This window comes from Malus sylvestris, chromosome 6 (assembly GCF_916048215.2).
Source record: "Malus sylvestris chromosome 6, drMalSylv7.2, whole genome shotgun sequence".
NCBI classification, from domain to species: domain Eukaryota; kingdom Viridiplantae; phylum Streptophyta; class Magnoliopsida; order Rosales; family Rosaceae; genus Malus; species Malus sylvestris.
In genome coordinates, this window is record NC_062265.1 from 16,458,113 (window position 1) to 16,482,533 (window position 24,421).

The following is a 24,421-nucleotide window of genomic DNA, read 5'->3' on the forward strand; positions in this document are numbered from 1 at the left end:
CTCAACTTTAATCAAATTGGAGCAATGATCCCTCAACTAAAAATCTATTACCATTGATCCCTTAACTTATCAAAATGTATAGCTATAGTCATTTTCATCTATTTGGTCAAAATTTTGTCAAAATAAGTTATGTTGGAATAACCATTTATATAATTAGGATTCCTCAACTCTTCAAAGTGTGTAATTATGGTCATTTTCATCAACTACGTTAAATTTTTGTCAAAACGAGTTATGTTGGAATGATCATTACTACAATTTGATTACAGTTAAGGGACCATTTCTCTAGTTGAATTAAAGTTGAGGGACTAATGGTAATAGATTTTTAGTTGAATGACCAATAATAATGAAGTTTTAGTTAAAGAATCATTGCTCCAATTGAATTAAACGAAGACACATAACTACAATTTACTCTTCCATCTCGCCATCTCTCACTCCGTCCTGCGTAGCCTTCCTTCCGACTGCACCCAGCCAGCTTCCTCCTCATCTTCTTTCCACCCTCCCGACTGCACCCAGCCAGCAGGCAGCATCACAAAGGATGGGGGCATCTAGTCCGTGCCGTATTGGAATTTTCTCGAGATTTTACTCGCTGTTTTGCAGAAAATGTCTCTCGAGTTGAGCAGCGATGGGAGCATCTAGTCCGTGCCGTATTGAGCAGGGAGAGGATGGGGGCTGATGCGTATGGCCGGCATGCTACTGGAATTGCTGGAAAGGTTCTTTCCTCACTTGCAAACAATAGGGATATTGATGAAATTCTTTTTTGTACTTTTGACTTCGAATTTTTAATTATAGTTTTGTAGCTTGCTTGGGTTGTGGAAATTAAGTTTGTTTTCCTGAATGTGACATAAGAATCAGCGAGGATAATTTGGTCGCTGGGTGGGGGGGGATTGAGTACTTGGTTTCTTTGGGTCGAAAGTATAATCGTTTGAGTTGATGAGAAGCGAAGCAACCCACCTTGTACATTTTCCTCAGTCGTGGTGAATTACACTAGGTGGCCATTCCTGAAGTGCATAACTGCTTTTAGAAAGATGCTCAAACAGCTCACTTGGAATTTCTTACACAAAAGGAAACAAGATCTACATGAAAAAAAAACCTTAAACCTCTAAATAGGGCCCTCATTTTGTCAGACCAGATTGGCTGATGGTAGTTCTGTTCTGGTTCGTTTAGCTTAAAAAATATTTGAACATGGGGAATCATCTAAACTCAGTTGTTGCTGTAATTTGGTGGTGAAAAACTTGTATATATTACAAAATAATTAAATTCTATGTTTGCAACTCACAATTTTGAAAGTGCTGATTGTCCCCCTGCAGTATGCGAGCATGCTTAATCTCTGGCTCAGAATCTGGATCCCAATAGTGAAGGAAGGGGAGTATTACAGTTCAAGACTGGATTGATGTCTGTCATTAAGGTATATTTTCGTATGAAGGAAGAAATTGTTTTTCTTTTGGTCTGAAAGTATGAAATACCTTTGATGGGAATCTTGAACAGGGTTTTGTCCTCTATGTTTGGGCGAGTGATAGTTGTGTAACATTTGGGAAGGCAGCTCTCTGCAATTTAAATTATCTTTCTGAGTTTTCTTTTCTTCTAGTTACATAAAATTTGATATCGTCATATAGTTATTTGTTTATGCTTTATTCTGGTATATCGATTTCTTTTTATTCAAGTATACCGCTTCGTTTATATAATGCACAGAAACAAGGGGGAACACCCCAACAGGAGAAAGGTGCAGTTAAGGCTGTTCAAGATCTTTATGATGTTGTGCAACAAGGGGGAATACTAATATTCTTTTACCTTCAAAAAATTTATCCAGGTAGTTTTTTTATTCCTTTAATTAGGATCTTATTCTTGTTTCTTTGTGCTTTATGATGTAGTTGATGTGGTTATGTGCACAATTAAGTATCCTAAGTTGGGATTAATAGTTTCTTCTTGTCAGTCTGCTCAGGTGATATTTTAGAGTTTATTTTTAGATTTACAAGAGGTTGAATTACTGAAAGAGTCATCCTGGCCAGCTTTGTCTTAGACTCTTAGGTTATTGTGTTTCTTCCTTTCCCTGTTTCAAGCCATATTACTGAGCCTCGTGCTCCATCTCGGGGGTTGATATCCCCCCTCCTCACCCCTGTTCTTGTTCTTTTTCTGTTTCCATCTCCTTTATACATCCTTGTTTGTTTCATTTAGAAGTGTATTTGATTTGAACTATGGGTAAAGTTTATGGTTTTGTTAGTAGATGTTGTCTTGTGGCCTTGCCAGATATATTGACATATAATTTTTCTTGGCAGATGAGTGGAAGAACTTTCTTGCCCGAATTGGCCATGACAAAAATGCTCTTCACTTTGAACTCTTTGACAATCCCACTGATAATCTTGAGCTTCGTTTTTGGGCCTCTTACCGAGGTCAAACATTAGCCAGAACAGGTAAATATTTTTCATAATCGATGTCCATGGTTTCTTCTCTCTCTCTCTCCCCTCACCCCCCCCCCCCCCCCCCGCGCCTTCTCCCTCCCTCCCTCTCGCAGATACATTTTTATTGTGTGAGTTCCATTTCAATTCATTTTTTTTCTTTCATTGTTTATTTTATATATTTATTATACTTCCTTCCTATTTGATATATTCATGGGTTTGCCGCTAAATATCTAAGTTCTGTGATCTGCCGTTCGTGGAATGATGTATTATATATAGGAAAGCTCTTATGCTTCAGACTTCTGTTTCATTTTTTGTATTTTGTCCTGCTGTTTGATCCATTTCTTTATCTGTTAGAAGGATCAGATGTAGAGGGTGCAATTTCCTGTAATGACGCAACTGATACTCGAGGGTTTGAATTATCTCCTGAAGCACGTGCTCATGCTGACTTAAAGTTTACATATGTTGTAACATGTCAAATATATGGAAAACAGAAAGAAGGCCAAAAACCTGAGGCTGCAGATATTAGCATTGCGGCCCAGGCAGCAGCCCGGAAAGCCGAGATTGCAGCCCAATTATCGGCCCAAGACGATGAGTATGATCTTACAGGCCTTACAGATGTTCGGCCTTCAAATCCCAATGCCAACACCTGATCTTGCTTCACCTTCGACCTCGCAGCCACTTCCCAGCCGATACCCAGTAGCCTGATGCATCAAACCTAGACAACTACTTTTAGTTTTTTCTTTTATGTTCGGACATCTTGTATGTACATTTTTATATATTTTATAATTAAATACGTTTTCTTGGTTTATTAATTATTGTTTATAATTTAATTACAATATTTATAAAAAATTAGATAAAAAATATTTTGTGAAAAAAAAAGCAGGGTTTGCGCGATGAAGAAGTAACATGAGACGCGCAAACCCTACTGTCACCTGTCACTGCCTTGGCGCGACGGTTGGTGCGCGACAAAGGTTTCGATGGGCTAATGTTTGCGCGACGTTTTTTAACTTTGCGCGACAAAGGACTTGGATTGCGCAAACTGTTTTTTGTACTAGTGCTTCTTTAACTGAAGTATGACACACACGTTATAGTAGACACTAACTTTATTAGAGAAGTGGTTTGCATATGGTCTACTAAATTTGGTCATCCTAACATTATCCATTGAAAATATTTTGTTTGTCTATTTACTTGATTGCAGGGCAATGACGATGGTATGACTGGTGCATGACTAAAAATAAATTTCGACTGTAATATTTTAGGCCGTCCCAGTCAATAGGCTCCATATTAGGCCTGACATTCATTTTATAAGATTTTAGTATAACATAAGGCTTATCGACTGCTTTGGTATAAACGAATAAATTAGCGAGCATTACTAAGTCTGGTATTAACTCCAAAACTCCAGCTCCCCAGCAGCTAGCGTTTGGCTTCTTTTCAATTTTCTGTGCAAGAAATGCAGGCACATTCCAGCTCGATCCATTGCTATCTACAATATATAGTTGCTCATGTACGGTAGACTAACACAAAACACTCGCACTTCGGAGTAGTTCTTCATCGAAACATGGACAACAGAAAGTGTTTAGTGCTGCTGCAGATTGCATGTCTGCTCGGCTTAAGTTTCCTGTTTTGTTTATCGGTAGCAGCAGCTGCTGATACTCAAACTTACGTTGTTTGGGTAAAAAAGCCAGTCCAAGATAAGTTTTTTTCAAATCTCATCAAGATTTGGAGAGTTGGTACCAGACATTTTTGCCCGAAACAGTTGCAGACTCCAACGAGGTGACGAAGCCACGAATGGTTCATACATACCGCAATGTGGCCACTGGATTTGTAGCAAAACTGACTGCAGAGGAAGTAAGAGCGATGGAGAACAAAGAAGGGTTTGTGTCTGCTCGTCCAGAGAGGATTCTGCCCTAGCACACTAGTCACAGTCCTAACTTCTTGGGATTGCAGCAAGGATTGGGAGCCTGGAAAGGAGCAAACTACGGTGCAGGTGTGATCATTGGGATGCGTAAAATAACTAAACACACAAATTAAACCCTCTTTTTATCAATTGTAGTAAAGTATGTAAGTAGGGATCGTTCTAGGCCGGGGATTAGGAGGGATTGCTAAATCACTTGGAAACTGACTTGAAAACGTAAAAACAAAGTTTAAAACACTAACTAGACTCAAAGAATGCAAAACTATACTTTAAAACACTAAAACAAACCAAAAGACTCAAAACAGCCCCTAAACACTCAAAACTACCTTAAAAACACAATCTGGGCAATTTTGGGACTCTCACACAAACTTGGACAAATTTTGGTTTTCTAATGAACTAAAACACTTAAAAACATAATCTAAGACAATATCTAATTAATATGACTCAAAGAAATAAGATGGGGTTGATTTTTGACGAAAATAATTAAATTAAGACAAGAACAAAGTAAACAAATTCTTAGACAAATTTGGGTGAATCAAAACACTCTAACACACAACCAAAACAGAAATTAAACACTTTGAAACAATAAAGTAAAAGGGGGATTTTGGTTTTAATGAATTTGAAAACAAAACAACTTTGCAAAACAAAACAGATTGTAAGTGAATTTGAATGAAACTTATGGATGGAAGATTAGCTAGGAGGTTCTTCTCCACATATGTCACACTTGCATACAAAACGATTTCCAGTTGCTTTTCGATAAGCTATGAATACTCAACGCCCCAAATTAACCGTGAATTGCACTAATTAACCCTCAGTTTTTTCCACAAGTTATTAGGTTGGATGATTGCATACGACAACCCAAAACATTCCCTACAAGTTCCCTACATGAATTGCATAATAGAGATACAAGCAAGAATCATTAAGTTCTATGAAAAACATAAGCATTGACGAGGCACTCGTTACTATGATTTGCATGAAACTTATGCCAAGAGTTTACTTAACGTGATTGTGACTAGCAACCTTCACTACTTGTGAATATAAGTTTATAACGATTAGGTGAAACTCCCTTATATTCTAGCGTCAAATTCATGCATGAAAATTAAGCGTGCACTCTTAACCAACATACACAAATTAGTTTTTATATGAACGGATAAGTAAATTGAATTCACAACTTATGAATCACAACTGGATGTAATCAAAACGGATAAGTAAATTGAATTCACAACTTATGAATCACAACTGGATGTAATCAAATCATATTGCAAGTATGAACATAGTTTCGAATCACCCCCTAACTAAGAGGGGTTTAGTTCCTCATACTCACAAAGCAAAGATACATAACATTAGACATTAAAATCAAAGGAAAGAAAACACCTAAAATGCTCCAACTTGGTAGCAAGTGCATCCAAGATTCCTCCTTTCCCTATGCTTGCGGCAGATTGGGTTATGGACAGATTTTGGGTAGTTTTATGATGTAGAATGGATGGGGAATGGTATGGAAGGGTTTAGGGTGAGTGTGGAGGAGTGTTTGATGGTTGGAGGGTGGTGGAGAACTAGGCAAAGAGGGTGGAAGAAGGTGGAGTGGCTGTTATGTTTTCTAGGCACTAGAATGGTGTTTTTGGGGTGTTTTGCTTCCTAGGGTGTGTATGGACGAATTTTTGTGATAAAATGATGAATATGGGGGATTGTCCTTTGGCCAAGGGGTGTAAACATGTATTTATAGGCCCCAAAAACCTTAGAAAATCAGGTTAGGTTAAGGATGAAATGCATGGCAATTTATGTGTGTGGTGTGCAATGGTCCAAGGGTGAAAATGAAGTAATGATGCAAAGTGTGAAGGGTAAAATGGAGTGGTGTTGTAGCTAGGGAGCATGAATGATTGTGTACATTGCATAGAGATGGAAAGGGAGGTGAAATGTGTCAACAAATGGGTCAAAGGTGCAACAACATGTGTTGCACATGGCATTGGATTCCAAATGTGAATGATGGAGCATCAATTGGTGCATGTAATGGATGTAAATGTTGTCTAAAATCTAATGAGTGAAGGGAACAAGAGGTATCAAGCAATTGAGTGTAATAATTAAATGAATTGAAGCATGAAATCAGAAATTATGTAGGGGACAAGAGTGATCAAGCATGGCATGGGAATCCAAAGGGAATTCTATGTGGTTTGCATGGCAAGGAATGCAAGTTGGGGTGACAGATTTTTGGGCTGTTTTCTTCATCTTTTGGACCATAATTCTTCATATTCTTGGCCTCTTTAGTTCTCAAATTCGTCCATCCACTTTGGCCCATGCATTTGCTATCCATTCCAAGCCCCATTTTGCTCCAAAATGCTTCAAAATGCATCTTCTTGCCTACTTTGTCCATAAAATCTGAAAACACACGAAAATGACTTTAAACATTAAAATAACTAAGGAAACACGACATAAATGCACAAGAACAAGCCAACTAAGTCGCATAAATATGCTCCTATCAAATTCCCCCACACTTAGCTTTTGCTAGTCCTCGAGCAAAACAAAGAGATAAAACGAAACAAAGTAAATAAAACACAACCTAAACCTTCCAACATTTGCCTCAGGGATTTCCAATGCACATGACATGTTAAAAATTATTATCCCCACAGATTTGAGTCATTTTCACACTTAAGCACGTACTTAATCATAGTCACCACTTACTTGTTCACAAATAATCGATTAAAATAATGTTTTTGATGTAGTAACATGCCTTAGAGAAATCACTCAATTCCTTACAAGATATTCACTCAATTTTCACTCAGATTTTCTAATTACACACCCTATACTAGTTATATGTGAGAAGATTGATGTAGATATGAAAACGAACGCTCACATATATGTATCACAAAGAAAGCAATTTCTGGAGTTAATAAGCATGTTTAGATATGATCTCATGAATGGAATGCTACTACTTAGATGCGAGAACCAGTGACACCATATGCTCATATCAATTTCAAACTCCACATATTGAAACGCATGACACTCAAGATGAAGTTAAGGGTTGTAACGGGGCTTGGGGTGATGGCTAACAAATGAAGGATAAGGATAACAATCGTTCTTAAAGCAATAGCAAGTAAAGTAATGAAATTGAAACTTAGAATTCACTTAGATTGCAGAAATCAGCTTTTAGACACGAAGGGAAAATTCAAACAATATTTAGGGCCGAATTTTATGTTTTGGACCCTTTCTTCAACAAGCAGCACTTTAAAACTCTTTTTCGCATTTTTTTCAACTTTTCTTTTCTTTTCAACAAGCATAATAACTCACACTTCCCCCACACTTGTTTTCTGCCATACATTAATCAAAAGAAATTCAATTTGAATCATGCTTTACTATGCTTCAAGAACAAGGGTATGGATGGTCCTAAACTAGGCTAGGTAAGGATAATGTGGTTTAACAAAGAATGTAGGCTATCAAGGCTCAATGGGGTTAACTTAAACATATAACGATATGGGATACATGGCAGTTTGGCTTTGGTGGTGGTAACTACACAACTTCATCTTGAATATGTTTTATGCAAATCAATAGCATGCTTTGAATGAAATAGGCATGAGTTCTAGCATTTGGAACTAAATGATGAAACGCCTTCTAAGTAATAACCAAGCAAAGAATAATGAGATCATGCAACGACTTTAGAAAACAAGAATGCACAGATTTTAACTCTCCAAATAAACATTTAAGCTCAAGTCTCACAAGGTTGTAGCGTTAGTTTGAGTTCTTTCCTTCAAGCATGTTACAAAAACTAATTTTTTTTTTCTTTTATGATTACATGTGATTTCATAAGTTATAACCACAACCACGCATAAATAAAGAGTAAATCAAACTTTCATCCATGTTTATAACTCTCTTTAACATTCATGCAATTACAAACCGAATCCTCATCATTGTGTTGGAAGGTACCCTAAGACACAAATAAGCGCACAAAAACAACTCTTTTTTGGATTTTCAAAAACAATTTTTCAAATTTTTATGAATTTTCGGATTTTTATGTCAAAACACACTGAAACACTCCAAAACAGCTTAAAAAATACTTAAAACAACAAGGAACAACACTAGAAGTAATGGGTGATAAATTTCTACGAATTTCATGCAAAACAATGGTTACCCCCCCCACACTTAAATCAAACATTGTCCTCAATGTTTCAAGCATATACTCACACCAAAAACAAGCATTGGATTCCAAGAGTGATCAATGTACATTGCATAGAGATGGAAAGGGAGGTGAAATGTGTCAACAAATGGGTCAAAGGTGCAACAACATGTGTTGCACATGGCATTGGATTCCAAATGTGAATGATGGAGCATCAATTGGTGCATGTAATGGATGTAAATGTTGTCTAAAATCTAATGAGTGAAGGGAACAAGAGGTATCAAGCAATTGAGTGTAATAATTAAATGAATTGAAGCATGAAATCAGAAATTATGTAGGGGACAAGAGTGATCAAGCATGGCATGGGAATCCAAAGGGAATTCTATGTGGTTTGCATGGCAAGGAATGCAAGTTGGGGTGACAGATTTTTGGGCTGTTTTCTTCATCTTTTGGACCATAATTCTTCATATTCTTGGCCTCTTTAGTTCTCAAATTCGTCCATCCACTTTGGCCCATGCATTTGCTATCCATTCCAAGCCCCATTTTGCTCCAAAATGCTCCAAAATGCATCTTCTTGCCTACTTTGTCCATAAAATCTAAAAACACACGAAAATGACTTTAAACATTAAAATAACTAAGGAAACACGACATAAATGCACAAGAACAAGCCAACTAAGTCGCATAAATATGCTCCTATCAGTGTTGGATACTGGGATTGGTCCTGATCATCCTTCGTTTAGCGATGAAGGAGTACCACCTCCTCCAGCTAAATGGAAAGGCAAGTGCGACTTCAATGGACCGGTGTGCAATAACAAGCTTGTAGGTGCACGAAACTTCCGAAGCGGACAATCTACTGGAGGCCCTCCAGTTGACGATGAAGGCCATGGCACCCACACATCCAGCACAGCTGCAGGAAATTTTGTGAAAGGTGCCAATGCGTTTGGAATGGCCAATGGCACAGCAACTGGCATGGCACCTTATGCTCATATGGCAATGTACAAGGTCTGTGGTGAGGCGGGTTGTTCTGATGCAGACATTTTAGCTGCTATGGATACTGCTGTCGAAGATGGCGTTAACATCCTCTCCCTCTCACTTGGCGGTGCTTCATTTCCCTTCTATGACGATGCAATTGCAGTCGGTGCATTCACAGCAATTTAAAAGGGAGTTTTTGTCAGCTGTGCAGCAGGAAATTCTGGTCCTGACTACGAGTCTTTATCCAATGAGGCCCTATGGATACTCACAGTTGGAGCAAGCACCATTGACAGAAGCAAAAGAGCAACAGCGCTCCTTGGAAATCATGGAGAATTTGATGACGTATCTTTGAACCAGCCTAAAGATTTTAATTCGACATTGTTGCCTCTTGTTTATCCAGGTGTGAACGGCGATCAGTCATTATCTTTATGTGCTCCAGGATCCCTTGGAAATGTTGAAGGGAAAATAGTGTTGTGCGAGGGAGGAAGAGGAAGAGTTGCCAAAGGGGAAGAACTGAAAAGAGCTGGTGGTGCTGCCATGATTTTGGCAAACCTAGAGGTTGGTGGCTACACCGTCTTAGCTGACGCTCATGTTCTTCCTGCGACACATGTGAGTTATGCTGCAGGGTTGATGATCAAAGCCTACATAAACTCAACCGCAACACCTCAAGCCACAATCTCGTTCAAAGGCACTGTCATTAAAGATCCTCTAGCTCCCCAAGTCGCTTTCTTTTCATCAAAAGGACCAAGCATTGCAAGCCCTGGAATTTTGAAGCTTGACATCATTGGACCTGGTGTTAGCATCCTAGCGGCATGGCCTGTTTCTGTGGACAATGCCACACTTCCCAATCCTAAGGCAACATTTAACATGGTTTCAGGTACTTCGATGTCATGCCCTCACTTAAGTGGCATTGCAGCCTTGCTCAAGAGTTCCCACCCAGACTGGTCACCGGCTGCCATTAAGTCTGCAATCATGACAACGACAAAAGTAAATAACCTTGGAAGACAGTCCATAGTTGATGAAACACTTAAACCAGCAGACATCTTTGCCACTGGTGCAGGCCATGTTAACCCTTCAAACGCAATTGACCCAGGGCTCATCTATGACATAAATCCAGCAGATTACATTCCTTATATGTGCGGTTTGAATTACACAAACGAACAGATACAGGTTGTCACCCAACAAACAGTGAACTGCTCGGAAGTGGGAACCATCCCAGAAGCACAACTAAACTATCCTTCATTTTCTATTATAATAGGGTCATCTGATGAGTCTAAGTCTCAGGACTATACAAGGACGGTGAAGAATGTTGGGCCGGCTAGTTCAACTTACAAGCTGGATCTTAATGTGCCACATAAAATGGGCATGAGTGTGAACCCTGAGGTGCTAACATTCACAGAGGTTAACCAGGAGATTACATTCAGTGTGGAGTTTATTGCGCAAGAAGGGACTGGGAAGGATGGTGTACTGTTTGATCGGGGGTATCTGAAATGGATTTCTGATAAGCACTATGTTACTAGCCCCATCTCTGTGATCTTTGACACATAGGAAAATATATCACAAGAATGCAGAGAACGATAGAAGGAATTGAACCCAAAAAAAGGGCTACTCCAGTGGTGCCATTTTAGTCATTCAAACCCTTTGTATCATTGCTTACATACTGTTTGAGCAATAATTGAAATTCATAAAAGAAGTAAATGGAATCACAGATTGCTTGCAGTTGTATCAGCTGATGGACAAGAGTTCTTCGGTGTTTTTTTTTCCTGGATAGAACTAATAATTTAACAGCATTAACCGATATACAAATTTGGGGATTGCTTAGCATAATGATAAAAACAAGTCAAAGTGCTTCAAGTAAAGTTTTCGAAGTTTTACATAATACATACCTCTAGCGTGTGCAAAAAAGCCAACCGAGCAGCTGATCTGGTCACTTGGATAATTGATAGCACAACTCGAGGCCAGCTCCAAACCCTGCTTGAGCGATGCTCTTCGAACCCCTTTCAAGAAATTCTGAATGCGCCCTCTAGAGGCTAGAAGTTTAGAAGTTGAAAAAAATGGACTAAAAATCTGTGACATCCTTCCTGAATCCTGATGAGTACGTCAATCACTTATGAGATTTGAATCTTACAGACAGTGAGATAGGCATGACCACACAACAGCGCACAGAGTACTCGAGTCCAAAAGGCATACCAGCAGCATGTCGGCTGTCATTCGTTTTCTGTTACGTTTGGTCCGAGTCCTCAAGACATTTACAAGAACTGAAAAATGTTGGCCCAACTTTCTCACTTTACTATGTTAGGGTTGTTCCGCCACAAGGAGTTGACATCCGTGTAGAGCCCGATGTAGTTGCATTCATGGAGACAAAGCAAACAACAACGTTCTCTATGGCATTTACTTGAACAGGTGACAGTACTTGGGATGCAAGAACATACAATGGGCACAACGCATAGTGCCGTGCGGTGTCATCAGACGTTTACAAGGACATTGACTAATGTCCTGCCTCTTCATAGTACCATGTTTGGTTTGTTTAACCACCTAGAGTAGACATCAGTATAGTGCCTCGTGTGATTGCATTCGTGGATGTTATGCCAATAGAAAACTTCTCAGTGACATTCACTCCGACAGTACTCGTCATGCAAGCAACCCATTTTCTGAAGGATATCTGATAGGAGCATATTTATGCGACTTAGTGAGCTTGTTCTTGTGCATTTAAGTTGTGTTTTCTTGGTTAAATTAGTCTTTTAAGCTATTTTCATGTGTTTTCAGGTTTTAAAGGCAAAGTATGCAAAGTAGTGCATTTTGGAGCCTTTTGGAGCAAAATTGAGCTTGGAATGGATATCACATGCTTGGAACGAAAGGAATGGACGAGATTGAAGGAGTCCTAATTGAAGAAGGATTCCTAATCAACGGAGGAGTCCTAGTCAAAGATGGATTCCTAGAAGAATGAGGATTCCTACTCAAACAAGGTTTCCTACTTGAAGTAGGAAAGTTAAGCCTAAAGTTTCCTATTTTGGGTTGATCTTTCCTAAACATAGATGGCCTGAAATTCCAGAACATTGAAGGTTTCGTAAGCATTTTTGGACACAAAGAAAGGTTCTAGAACATTTTCCTATAAGTGCCACACCAATTTCAGCAAGGAGATCCTTTTTCCTTGCCTTGCAAGGCATTCTAGAACCCTTATCCTTTCTTATCTAATATGCCACACCTTTTGGCCTTTTCCCTTGGGGATTCTGATTGTTTAAGCCTTTTTCCTTATGGATTTGGATTTTACAAGTCCATATCTGATTTCCCTAGGGTTTTATGTGCCTATATATATTGTTATTTATGCCTTGGCCGAACTACCACCTTCCATACACATCAATTCACGCCAGAAACATCTCCCCATTCTTTGCCGCAGCCACCACCACCATTCTTCCATAATTCCTGACCAAAACCACCCTTTGCCGCACCACCCATCCATCCTAAACACCACCATACTATCCCTCATCCATTCTACACCATTCATAACCCCAAAACCTATCCCCAGGCTTTGTGCCGCAGCAAGGAGGAAGGAGAAGTTCGTGGATGCACCTGCTGTCCAAGTTGGCGCGTCTAGGTGTTGTCTTTCTTTGGATTTCAATGTCTAAATTTATTTATCTTTGCTTTGTGCGTATGAGGAACTAAACCCCCCTTGGCTAGGGGGGGGATTCGAAACCATGTTCATGCTTGCTATATAATTTGATTACTTTCAGTTGCGTTTCATAAGTTGTGAATTCAATTTGCTTATCTATATGAATTAAAACTAATTTGTGTGTGTGGGTTGAGAGTGCACGCTTAATTTTCATGCATAAATCTGATGCTAAGATATAAGGGATTTTCACCTAATCGTTATGAACTTATATTCAAGAGTAGTAAAGGTTGCTAATCACAATCGTGTTTAGTAAATTCTTGGAATAAGTTTCATGCAATTCATAGTAACAAGTGCCTCGTCAATGCTTATGATTTTCATAGAACTTAATGATTCTTGCTTGTATCTCTATTATGCAATTCATGTAGGGAACTTGTGGGGAATGCTTTGGGTTGTTGTATGCAATCATCCAATTCCATAACTTTAGGAAACTCTGAGGGTTAATTAGTGCAATTCACGGTTAATCTGGGGCGTTGAGGATTCATAGTTTATTGAAAAGCAATTGGAAATCGTTTTGTATGCAAGTGTGACATGTGGAGAGAAGAACCTCCTAGCTAGCCAATCATCCATCTAATTCACCAAATTTCGTTTAAAATCTGTTCAAGTCTTTCTTGTTTAATTTCATTTAATTTTCGTCCAAAACCAAACCCCCTTTACTTTATAGTGTCTAACTAGTTAGAATATGTTTTAGATTGTGTTTTTAAGTGTTTTGAGTCAAGAAAACCCAAAAATTCGTCCAAAGGAGTGTTAGAGTTCAAATTTGCCCAGTTTGTGTTTTTAGGCAGATTTGAGTGTTTTTGGGCTGTTTTGAGTCTTTGGAGTTGTTTTAGTGTTTTCTAGTTTAGTTTTGCATTCTTTGAGTCTAGTTTAGTGTTTTAAACTTTGTTTTATGTTTTTGAGTCAGTTTTAAATGTTTTAGCAATCCCTCCCAATCGCCGGCCTAGAACGATCCCTACTTACATACTTTGCTACAATTGAGAAAAAGAGGGTTTAATTTGTGTGCTTATATATTTTGCACCAAATTTTTGGCGCCGTTTCCAGGGATTAGCAAAGTTGCTAATCCCTTGGATTTTTTATTTTGTTTTGTTTTAATTAATTCCAGATTCTAACCTTGTTTTTTTTTCTTGTTTTAAGGTACTAGTTTATGACTCGGAGTTCTCATCCAGTTCGTGAACATATCTTGGACTTTGACGACGATTTCGAGCGAGAGTTGAGACGAAAGAGGAAGAATCCAGAACCTAGTGCATCAAGTTCACATTTAGAGGTCGAATCTGAGTTTGAGGAGGAGGAACCCACGGCAAGAGTGGGTGAAGTAGTGCAAGACATGGCAACGGACAACCGAACGATCAAGGAGCTTTCCGCTTCAGGAGTAGATAATGTTGCACCCCTATGCATTCAATATCCCACGGCTACTCAAGGCAAGACCGAAGAGTTCGAGTTAAAGTCAAGCTTGCTGCACCATATTCCATATTCCGAAGTACCATGGGTTGTCCATGAAGGATCCCAACAAGCACTTGAAAGAGTTCGAGGTGGTGTGTTCAAGCATGACTCCCATCAACGTCGACGGGAGCATATTGAAGATGAAGGCTTTTCCCTTTTCTCTTATGGAAAAGGCAAAAGATTGGTTGTATAAATTAGCTCCCAGAACTGTCACATCTTGGGAAAACATGAAACGGGCCTTCTTGGAGAAGTTTTTCCCAACTTCTCGAGTCATTCTTCTACGAAAAAGGATAAGTGAAATACAACAAGATGAAGGTGAATCTTTTCCTACTTATTATGAACGTTTTAAATCTCTTGTTGCTTCTTCTACAATACTTTTACGAGGGGCTTCTACCAATTGAACGTCAAATGCTAGATGCCTCAGCGGGAGGAGCCTTGGTGGACAAGACCCCCACGGCTGCAAAGACATTGATTGCTAATCGAGCATTGAATGCTCAACAGTACGAAGGTGTTGGACAAAGGAGCACCCCACGGCAACACCAAGTGAATGAGGTAAGTGTTATTTCTGAACTTCAAAATCAAATGGCTAACCTTACTACTCTTCTTTCTCAGGTTGTGAAGGGACCAAAAGTACAAAATGTGGCTGCTTGTGGCGTGTGCTCTATGTAAGGACATCTCACGGACAAGTGCCCACAATTGATTGAGAACGGAGGGTGGGAGACACTCAATGCCGTGGGTTTTGGGCAGCAATACCAACAAAGAAATGATCCCTTTTCTAATACGTACAACCCGGGATTGAGGGATCATCCAAATTTCAAATGGAGAGAACCCTAACAAGGTCAACAACAAAGTGCATTTAGGCAACAACCCCCGGGTTTCTATCAAAAACCATTTGCACCCACACAACCTCAAGCACAACCCGCCCAAAACAAATTAGGTTCGTCTATTGATAATGATCAGATTTTTCAATTATTAACTTCTATGGCGCAAGGTATGCAAACTAGGGACAAAAAGGTGGACGAGTTGGAGAAACAAGTAGGGCAAATTGCGGAGTTCATGGGACAATTTCGAGGGCAAGGCAAGTTGCCTAGTTCAACCGTTGTGAATCCGAAATGAGGCTTTGAATCTGCCAAGGCAATCATGCTAAGGAGTGGAAAAGAAGTTGGAACTAATCCACAACCATCTAAATCAGCCCAAAGAGAGGACGAGAAGTTGCAATTCGAAGAGGAGGATCAAGCCAAGGCAACGGCAAGGAAGGAAGCACCCTTGCCGTAGCCTCCTACACCTCCTAATCCATCCAATCCGTCCACCATAGGTAACAAAGTTCCAATTCCAATTAATTCTAACGTTATTCCTCCAAATGTACCCTTTCCCAGCAGATTTTTGCAAGCCAAGAACTAAGAGGAGGAAAAAGATGTTCTGAAGACGTTTAGAAAGGTGCATGTCAATATCCCACTCCTTGATGCTATTAAGCAAATCCTTGAAGTATGCCAAGTTTTTTAAGAAGCTTTGTACAACAAGAAAACGTATTCGGGAGAAAGAAGTGGTACATGTAAGCGAGAATGTCTCTGCAATGTTACAAAGAAAGCTGCCACCTAAATGCAAAGACCCCGGTAGCTTTACAATTCCTTGTGTTATTGGCAATACTAGATTTGAGCATGCTATGCTAGATTTAGGTGCATCAATTAATGTCATGCCATATTCTGTTTATGCATCTATGAATCTAGGAGAGCTTAAAAATGATGGTGTGATTATTCAATTAGCCGATCGATCTAATGCATATCCAAAAGGAGTGTTGGAAGATGTTTTGGTGCAGGTAGACCACTTGATTTTTCCTGCAGATTTCTATGTGCTTGATATGGAGGATTCAGCCCACTCTTCACCATCACCACTTTTACTTGGATGACCTTTCATGAAAATGGCTCAAACCAAGATTGATGTGGCCAAGGGAGCAATAACTATGGCATTTGGTGGTGATATGATTAACTTTAAGATTTCTGAATATGTTGAGAATCCTAATGATGTTCATTCTTGTTGTGCCATTGATGTAATTGAAAATATAGGGCATGAATGTTCAACAATAATCAAGAAGGATGTTTCTCGCACCACAATCAAGGAAGGACTTGGAGTAAAGCACAAAGAGCACGCCCCTACCTTCAAATCACCAAATCTGGCCGAGAGTATCCCTTGTGCATCTGTTCAATGTGCTGCCACTTCATTGCAACACATGGGTGAGCCATTTTCTCCAATTTCAATTCCCATTTCAAATAATAGGTTGTTACCTTGTTTGGTGCAAGTACCTAGGTGCATTCAACGTAGTGGGAGAGTTCATGTTGATTTAGGGAAGCAAAACACCAAAATCAAGAAGGATCATTATCCCCTTCCATTCAAAGATCTAAAGCATGAAGTGGTTCGTATGACAAGTTGTAAAGGAAGCACCCCTCCATGTCGTGGGGTCCAATAAAGCTTCACAAGGAGTATCGTCCGGCTGCAAGACGTTAAAGCAAGCGCTACTTGGGAGGCAACCCATGCATTCAACAAAGGAAGACCTAGGAACCACTCCAATTCCAGATTTGCATTCCTCAACCCCTTCTCTTTGTTGTTATTTCGTTTATGTCCTGTGGAATTCTTTAGTTGCTGTTTGCTTATTTATGTTTTGTTTGTGTGAGTTTATGCTTGAAACATTGAGGACAATGTTTGATTTAAGTGTAGGGGGTAAATAAGTGCTTTTGATGCAAATTCGTAGGATTTTATCACCCATAACTTCCAATATTGTTCGTTGCTATTTTTAAGTGGTTTTTAAGCTGTTTTGATGCATTTTAGTGTGTTTTACATAAAAATCCGAAAATCCTAGAAAAAAATTGAAAAATTGTTTTGAAAAAAAAAAACAAAAAGAGTTGTTTTGATTTGTTTTTGTGTATTTGTTTGTGTCTTAGGGTACCTTCCAACACAATGATGAGGATTCGGTTTTTAATTGCATGAATGTTAAAGAGAGTTATAAATATGGATGAAAGTTTGATTTCCTCTTTGGTTTATGCTTGGTTGTGGTTATAACTTATGAATTCACATGCAATCATAAAGGAAAAAAATTAGTTTTTGTAACATGCTTGAAGGAAGGAACTCAAACTAACGCTACAACCTTGTGAGACTTGAGCCTAAACGTTTATTTGGAGAGTTAATAATCTGTGCATTGTTGTTTTTTAAAGTCGTTGCATGATCTCATTATTCTTTGCTTGGTTACTACTTAGAAGGCGTTTAATCATTTAGTTCCAAGTGCTAGAACTCATGCCCAATTCATTCAAAGCATGCTATTGATTTGCATAACACATATTCAAGATGAAGTTGTGTAGTGACCACCACCAAAGCCACATTGCCGTGTGCCCTAATTCATTATATGTTTAAGTTTAACCCCGTTGAGCCTTGTGTAGCCTATATTCTTTGTTAACCCACACTATCCTCACCTAGCCTAGATTAGGACCATCCATATCCTTGTTCTTGAAGCATAGTAAAGCACGACTCAAGATGAATTCCTTTTGATCAATGTATTGCAGAAAACAAGTGTGGGGGAAGGGATGTGTGTGTGCCAAAGATTTTCAGGTGGCACGGGTAGAAAAAGAAGAAAAAAAATTCGTGGAAAATAGAAAGAAGAAAAGAAAAGTTGTGAAAAGTATGGAAAAGAGTGAAAAAGATGTGAAAACAAGCTCTAAAGTGTGGTTGTTGAAGAAAGGGTCCAAAACGCTTGAATTTGGCCTTAAGTGTTGCATGAATCTTCCCTTTGTGTTTAAAAGTTGATTTCTGCATTCTAAAGTGAATTCTAAGTTTTAATTTCATTACTTTGCTTGCTATTGCTTTAAGAACATTTGTTATCCCTATCCTTTCTTTGTTAGCCATTACCCTTAGCCCCGTTACAACCCTTGACTTCTATTTTGAGTGTTATGTGTTTCAATTTGTGGAGTTTGAATTTGGTATGAACATATGGTGTCACTGGTTCTCTCATCTAAGTAGTAGCATTCCATTCATGAGATCATATCTAAATGCTTACTAACTCCGGAAATTGCTTTCTTTGTTATACATATATGTGAGCGTTCGTTTTCATGTCTACATCAATCTTCTCACATATAACTAGTATAGGGTGTGTAGTTAGAAAATCTGAGTGAAAATTAAGTGCATATCTTGTAAGGAATTGAGCAAATTCTCTAAGGCATGTTACTACATTCAAAACATCATTTTAATTGGTTAAATGTGAACTAGTAAGTGGTGACTATGATTAAGTATGTGCTCAAGTGTGAAGCTGACTAAAATCTGTAGGGATGATGATTTTTAACATGTCATGTGCGTTGGGAATCCCTGAGGCAAACGTTGGAAGGTTTAGGTTTTGTTTGTTTGTTTTGTTTCGTTTTGTTTTTCTTTTGTTTCTTTGTTTTGCTCGAGGACTAGCAAAAGCTAAGTGTGGGGGAATTTGATAGGAGCATATTTATGCGACTTAATGAGCTTGTTCTTGTGCATTTTAAGTTGTGTTTTCTTAGTTAAATTAGTCTTTTAAGCTATTTTCATGTGTTTTCAGGTTTTAAGGGCAAAGTATGCAAAGTAGTGCATTTTGGAGCCTTTTGGAGCAAAATTGAGCTTGGAATGGATATCACATGCTTGGAACGAAAGGAATGGACGAGATTGAAGGAGTCCTAATTGAAGAAGGATTCCTAATCAATAGAGGAGTCCTAGTCAAAGATGGATTCCTAGAAGAATGAGGATTCCTACTCAAACAAGGTTTCCTACTTGAAGTAGGAAAGTTAAGCCTAAAGTTTCCTATTTTGGGTTGATCTTTCCTAAACATAGATGGCCTGAAATTCCAGCAACATTGAAGGTTTCCTAAGCATTTTTGGACACAAAGAAAGGTTCTAGAACATTTTCCTATAAGTGCCACACCAATTTCAGCAAGGAGACCCTTTTTCCTTGCCTTGCAAGGCATTCTAGAAGCCTAATCCTTTCTTATCTAATATGCCGCACCTTTTGGCCTTTTCCCTTGGGGATTCTGATTGTTTAAGCCTTTTTCCTTGTGGATTTGGATATTACAAGTCCATATCTGATTTCCCTAGGGTTTTATGTGCCTATATATATTGTTATTTATGCCTTGGTTGAACTACCACCTTCCATACACATCAATTCACGCTAGAAACATCTCCCCATTCTCTGCCGCAGCCACCACCACCATTCTTCCATAATTCCTGACCAAAACCACCCCTTGCCGCACCACCCATCCATCCTAAACACCACCATACTATCCCCCATCCATTCAACACCATCCATAACCCCAAAACCTGTCCCCAGGCTTTATGCTGCAATAAGGAGGAAGGAGAAGTTCATGGATGCACCTGCTGTCCAAGTTGGCGCGTCTAGGTGTTGTCTTTCTTTGGATTTCAATGTTTAAATTTATTTATCTTTGCTTTGTGCGTATGAGGAACTAAACCCCCCTTGGCTAAGGGGGGATTCAAAACCATGTTCATGCTTGCTATATAATTTGATTACTTTCAGTTGCATTTCATAAGTTGTGAATTCAATTTGCTTATCTATATGAATTAAAACTGATTTGTGTGTGTTGGTTGAGAGTGCACACTTAATTTTCATGCATAAATCTGATGCTAGGATATAAGGGATTTTCACCTAATCGTTATGAATTTATATTCAAGAGTAGTAAAGGTTGCTAATCACAATCGTGTTTAGTAAATTCTTGGAATAAGTTTCATGCAATTCATAGTAACAAGTGCCTCGTCAATGCTTATGATTTTCATAGAACTTAATGATTCTTGCTTGTATCTCTATTATGCAATTCATGTAGGGAACTTGTGGGGAATGCTTTGGGTTGTTGTATGCAATCATCCAATTCAATAACTTTAGGAAAATCTTAGGGTTAATTAGTGCAATTCACGGTTAATCTGGGGCGTTGAGGATTCATAGTTTATTGAAAAGCAATTGGAAATCATTTTGTATGCAAGTGTGACATGTGTGGAGAAGAACCTCTTAGCTAGCCAATCATCCATCTAATTCACCAAATTTCATTTAAAATCTGTTTAAGTCTTTCTTGTTTAATTTCATTTAATTTTCGTCCAAAACCAAACCCCCTTTACTTTATAGTGTCTAACTAGTTAGAATATGTTTTAGATTGTGTTTTTAAGTGTTTTGAGTCAAGAAAACCCAAAAATTCGTCCAAATGAGTGTTAGAGTTCAAATATGCCCAGTTTGTGTTTTTAGGCAGATTTGAGTGTTTTTGGGCTGTTTTGAGTCTTTGGAGTTGTTTTAGTGTTTTCTAGTTTAGTTTTGCATTCTTTGAGTCTAGTTTAGTGTTTTAAACTTTGTTTTATGTTTTTGAGTCAGTTTTAAGTGTTTTAGCAATCCCTCCTAATCCCCGGCCTAGAACGATCCCTACTTACATACTTTGCTACAATTGATAAAAAGAGGGTTTAATTTGTGTGCTTATATATTTTGCACCAATATCTAAAGTGGGTTTCTTTTAAGCATGGTATACAAACCCAATATCTGTCAATGTTTAATTGACATGTTCGCAAAGGATCTAGAGATAATATTACAGTCTGAGAATAAGAGGTAAAATCAATTTTCCTAATATAAATATACCAGCCTCTTCTTAGCAAGGATCTTGTTCCATTGTAATGGGACTGTAAACACGAAAATTCTGTCTCGAATGAAACAAGAACACGTGTACAAAGTAGATTTGTATTGATTTGAATTTGTAGGTTACAATCTCTGTTTACAACTTTTCCTCTAACTCAATCTTCAAATTTGATGTAGATGCATGATTGTTGATCCAAGGGTAACGATGACTTGATCTCAGACGAATGGTTGAACGATTGCTTCAAGTTTTATGCTTGAAAACAACGCGTGGATGATCTTCACCTCAAGGGTGCGGCAAAGGTGGTGTTTGATGCGGGATTTCATTGCTTCAAGGGTCTTGGCGACTTGATCTTGAAACGAACGTTGTTACAAGTTTATAAGCTTGCAACAAAGTCTTGAAGGAATCGGCACAAGTGCTTGTTGATTCTTCAAGGGAGTGCTTCGGCTTTGGTTGGGAGAAAGCTTTGGCTTTGGTTGAATGTTATTCGAAAAGAGCTTTGGCAGCGTATTAGTCTTCAAAGGTTTTGCAGGTTCTTTTATGTAGAGATTTTTTCGACCCCAATGCTTGTGGGAGGACCTTGTATTTATAGGCTTCTCAAAGCTTGCCTTTGGGTGGATTTGACCTTGATTTGTGTCTTGATTCTTCCATGGGAGAATTTAGGCATGTTTTGTATCTTAATTTCAACCACTTTACTCCTTTGGCTAAAATTATAAGGCCTTGTTGCCTATTTTGTGAGTAATCTTCAATTCTTGCTTGTTTTATGAAGATGCCTTAACTTTCCGGTTTTAGGATCAATCTAGACCTTTTTGCCAAATTTAAGGGATTCTCCCTTGTTTGCTGAGTTTTTTGGGAAGTTTTCTACTTCGTTTGCTTGATTTATGTCACATGGAGCTTTGCGATGCATTCTTTGTATGCAACGAAAATTACATGTCTACAGGGACCATAGGGTCCTCATAGGGATCATGTACTTACTGAATAGAACCCCTATAATCTGGAGCAGAAAATGAGAGAAACAGTAAAATACATAAGAAGTCCTATATTATATATAGCACTACGATGGTATTATTCCTACGATGGTATTATTCCTATTTTGTTTTTGCTAAACGGGATCCCTACTAAGAACTCCCAATTATATATAGCATATGTAAAATATGTTTTATTATGATCTAACTATTTTGTGAATGCAACACGAATTCCTAACATTAGATTTGAGACTACTAGGTAGAACTGAAAACTTAAATAAAATCACAAAGTGTAGTATTGTACACTATGGAAAAATCCCATCTGCATAATTCCAAGAAATAGTTGGCAATTTGTGGAAGAATATGTACAAAATACGTACATAAATGTATAATAAAATACCCTGGGCCCTGGCTCAAAGAAAATGATCAAAGGTCTGTGAATGCTGTCAATTTCAATATTTTGAAAGGCGAGGTTTCATGGATAGCTCTGTCTAGACAAAAGTCTTCACCTCAAAAGATCTAAATAATTTTAATAAATATATATATATATATATATATATATATATATATAATATAAAAAAATGTAATACTTTATAAAACAAATGTTAATTGTCTTTTAAAAAAGCAATCAAATTAATCAACAATTTTCCTCAAAAAAAAAAAAAAATCAAAAATCAACCAAATAGAGTTATACATCCCGTTTGGTGGGTTGGATGAGATAGGTTGTTATCAATTAAATACACTTGAGTCCAGTTCATTGTTTGTTGTGTCAAAATGTGAGATGAACAATATTGGACATAATTGGTTATGAATCCACAATAAAGTCTGTTATTTAACCTATTTTTATACATAGGTTACAAGTTCCTGCTAACTCAATCATATCCCTAAGACTCAATCACGTCCAGCTCACCAAACGGAGCCCTAGAGTATTAAGTAAGTGTCTATTTATATGTATATGAGAGTAAAATTTGAGTGGGATACATAGTCTTAAAAAAGAGAAATGAGAATAATATAATGTTTTTTTAAGAAAAGAATAATATAAAGTTAAAATACAATAAAAACAAAAAGATGTTTTATCTTTTTTATTTCGTGGGTTGTCATGAGAATATCCAAAAAAAATGCTTATCTATTCTAAAAAAATAATAAAAACAAAAACAAAAAGATACTTATTTATCTATTTTGTATATGAGGAAAAAATAATATGAAAAAAAAAGGAGGAATAGAAAAAGATAGTGGGGTAATAAATGTCAGTGAAATGGGTCAATTTAAGTTTTAAGGAGAAAAAAATATAAAAAAATCAAAATAAAAAAACGAAAACCCTCACAAGTGGCCCTTTACCACAATAGTGGAAAGATGTTAAGCCTTGCATGACGGCATGAGTCAATTCCGTCAGTGGCTAATATAATATCTAATATAACAAAATCTATCGTTTGACTAAAAAAAAAAACCCCTCGTCTTCTTCATCTTGTTAGCTGGCCACCCCAGCTTTGCAACTTCATCTTTTTCTCGGCATCCCAACTCTGCAACTCAAAAAATTATGAATTATGCAAATTAAACAAGAAAAAGGGACGCTCTAATAGGCGTGCCTCAACCACGTCTAGGCAAGTTTTTGCCTACTCCCGATGGGCAGAGGTGATTTAATGGTCGCCCCGGCCTCCATAGCCGTCTAAGCACGCCCCATTTTAAAACACTGGTAAACTTTTATGTCAGTGAACCAAGCCCTTTGACCTAAGCTAATCCAGACAACACTGAAATTACAGTAACTTTGAGAATGCAGAGAAACCAGTAATTCATCAAGAAATGACTTCGAATGCAATGCATTTGGCATGTCTAATATCTATGAGATTGATGCTAGTGACAAAACATAACAAAACAGAAAAGGACAGCAACGTCTAAGTACCGTCCAGTTCACAACATAAAAGGTTAGGAAAAATGGACTCATTCAGTCAATCCTTGAACTGGTCAGACATGCAGTAGTAGCATAGAACTAAACAAGCTAGGCAAGATATGCAAATAAAGCATTACCACTTGAAGTAAAAATAAAACTTGCACAGATCCGTGTTGCCGCCTTGGGGAAAAGTAGAATCACTAAATAAAGTTCTCCAAATAAAGTTCTCCGTGGGACAGAAGACAATATTAAGGCAAGAATAGGAAAAAGTTTAAAGGGAGCCAAACCATAAAGCTCCAACATATATATTGCTAAGCTTCTGTGAAAATGCCGGCCAATTCTTTGCTTCCTTCAACCATATATGATGCTTTCCTGAGACTATCAACTCATAACAGAAACACATGCATCTTCTAATGTCCTTACGACTTCATTCAATAGAGATTTGTTCACC

The 24,421-nt window shown here is 38.0% G+C and overlaps 1 protein-coding gene and 1 pseudogene across 3 annotated transcripts; both read left to right on the forward strand.

The window, feature by feature from the left end:
• Positions 1-414: 414 nt before the first annotated feature.
• On the forward strand, positions 415-3,208 carry LOC126625312 (callose synthase 9-like). 3 transcript variants are annotated; one of them, XM_050294396.1, is made up of 5 exons: positions 415-710; positions 1,308-1,405; positions 1,690-1,807; positions 2,274-2,408; positions 2,751-3,208. In XM_050294396.1, exons 2-5 carry the CDS (start codon positions 1,391-1,393, stop codon positions 3,044-3,046), a joined length of 564 nt encoding a protein of 187 aa, XP_050150353.1. In that variant the 5' UTR covers positions 415-710; positions 1,308-1,390; the 3' UTR covers positions 3,047-3,208. The 3 variants fall into 3 exon arrangements, with proteins under 3 accessions (XP_050150353.1, XP_050150354.1, XP_050150355.1); XM_050294397.1 differs by lacking the exon at positions 415-710 and adding an exon at positions 745-1,223; XM_050294398.1 differs by lacking the exon at positions 415-710 and having other exon boundaries at positions 745-1,405; positions 2,754-3,208.
• Positions 3,209-3,954: 746 nt separating this feature from the next.
• LOC126625469 (subtilisin-like protease 3) lies at positions 3,955-10,969 on the forward strand (annotated as a pseudogene).
• Positions 10,970-24,421: the final 13,452 nt, after the last annotated feature.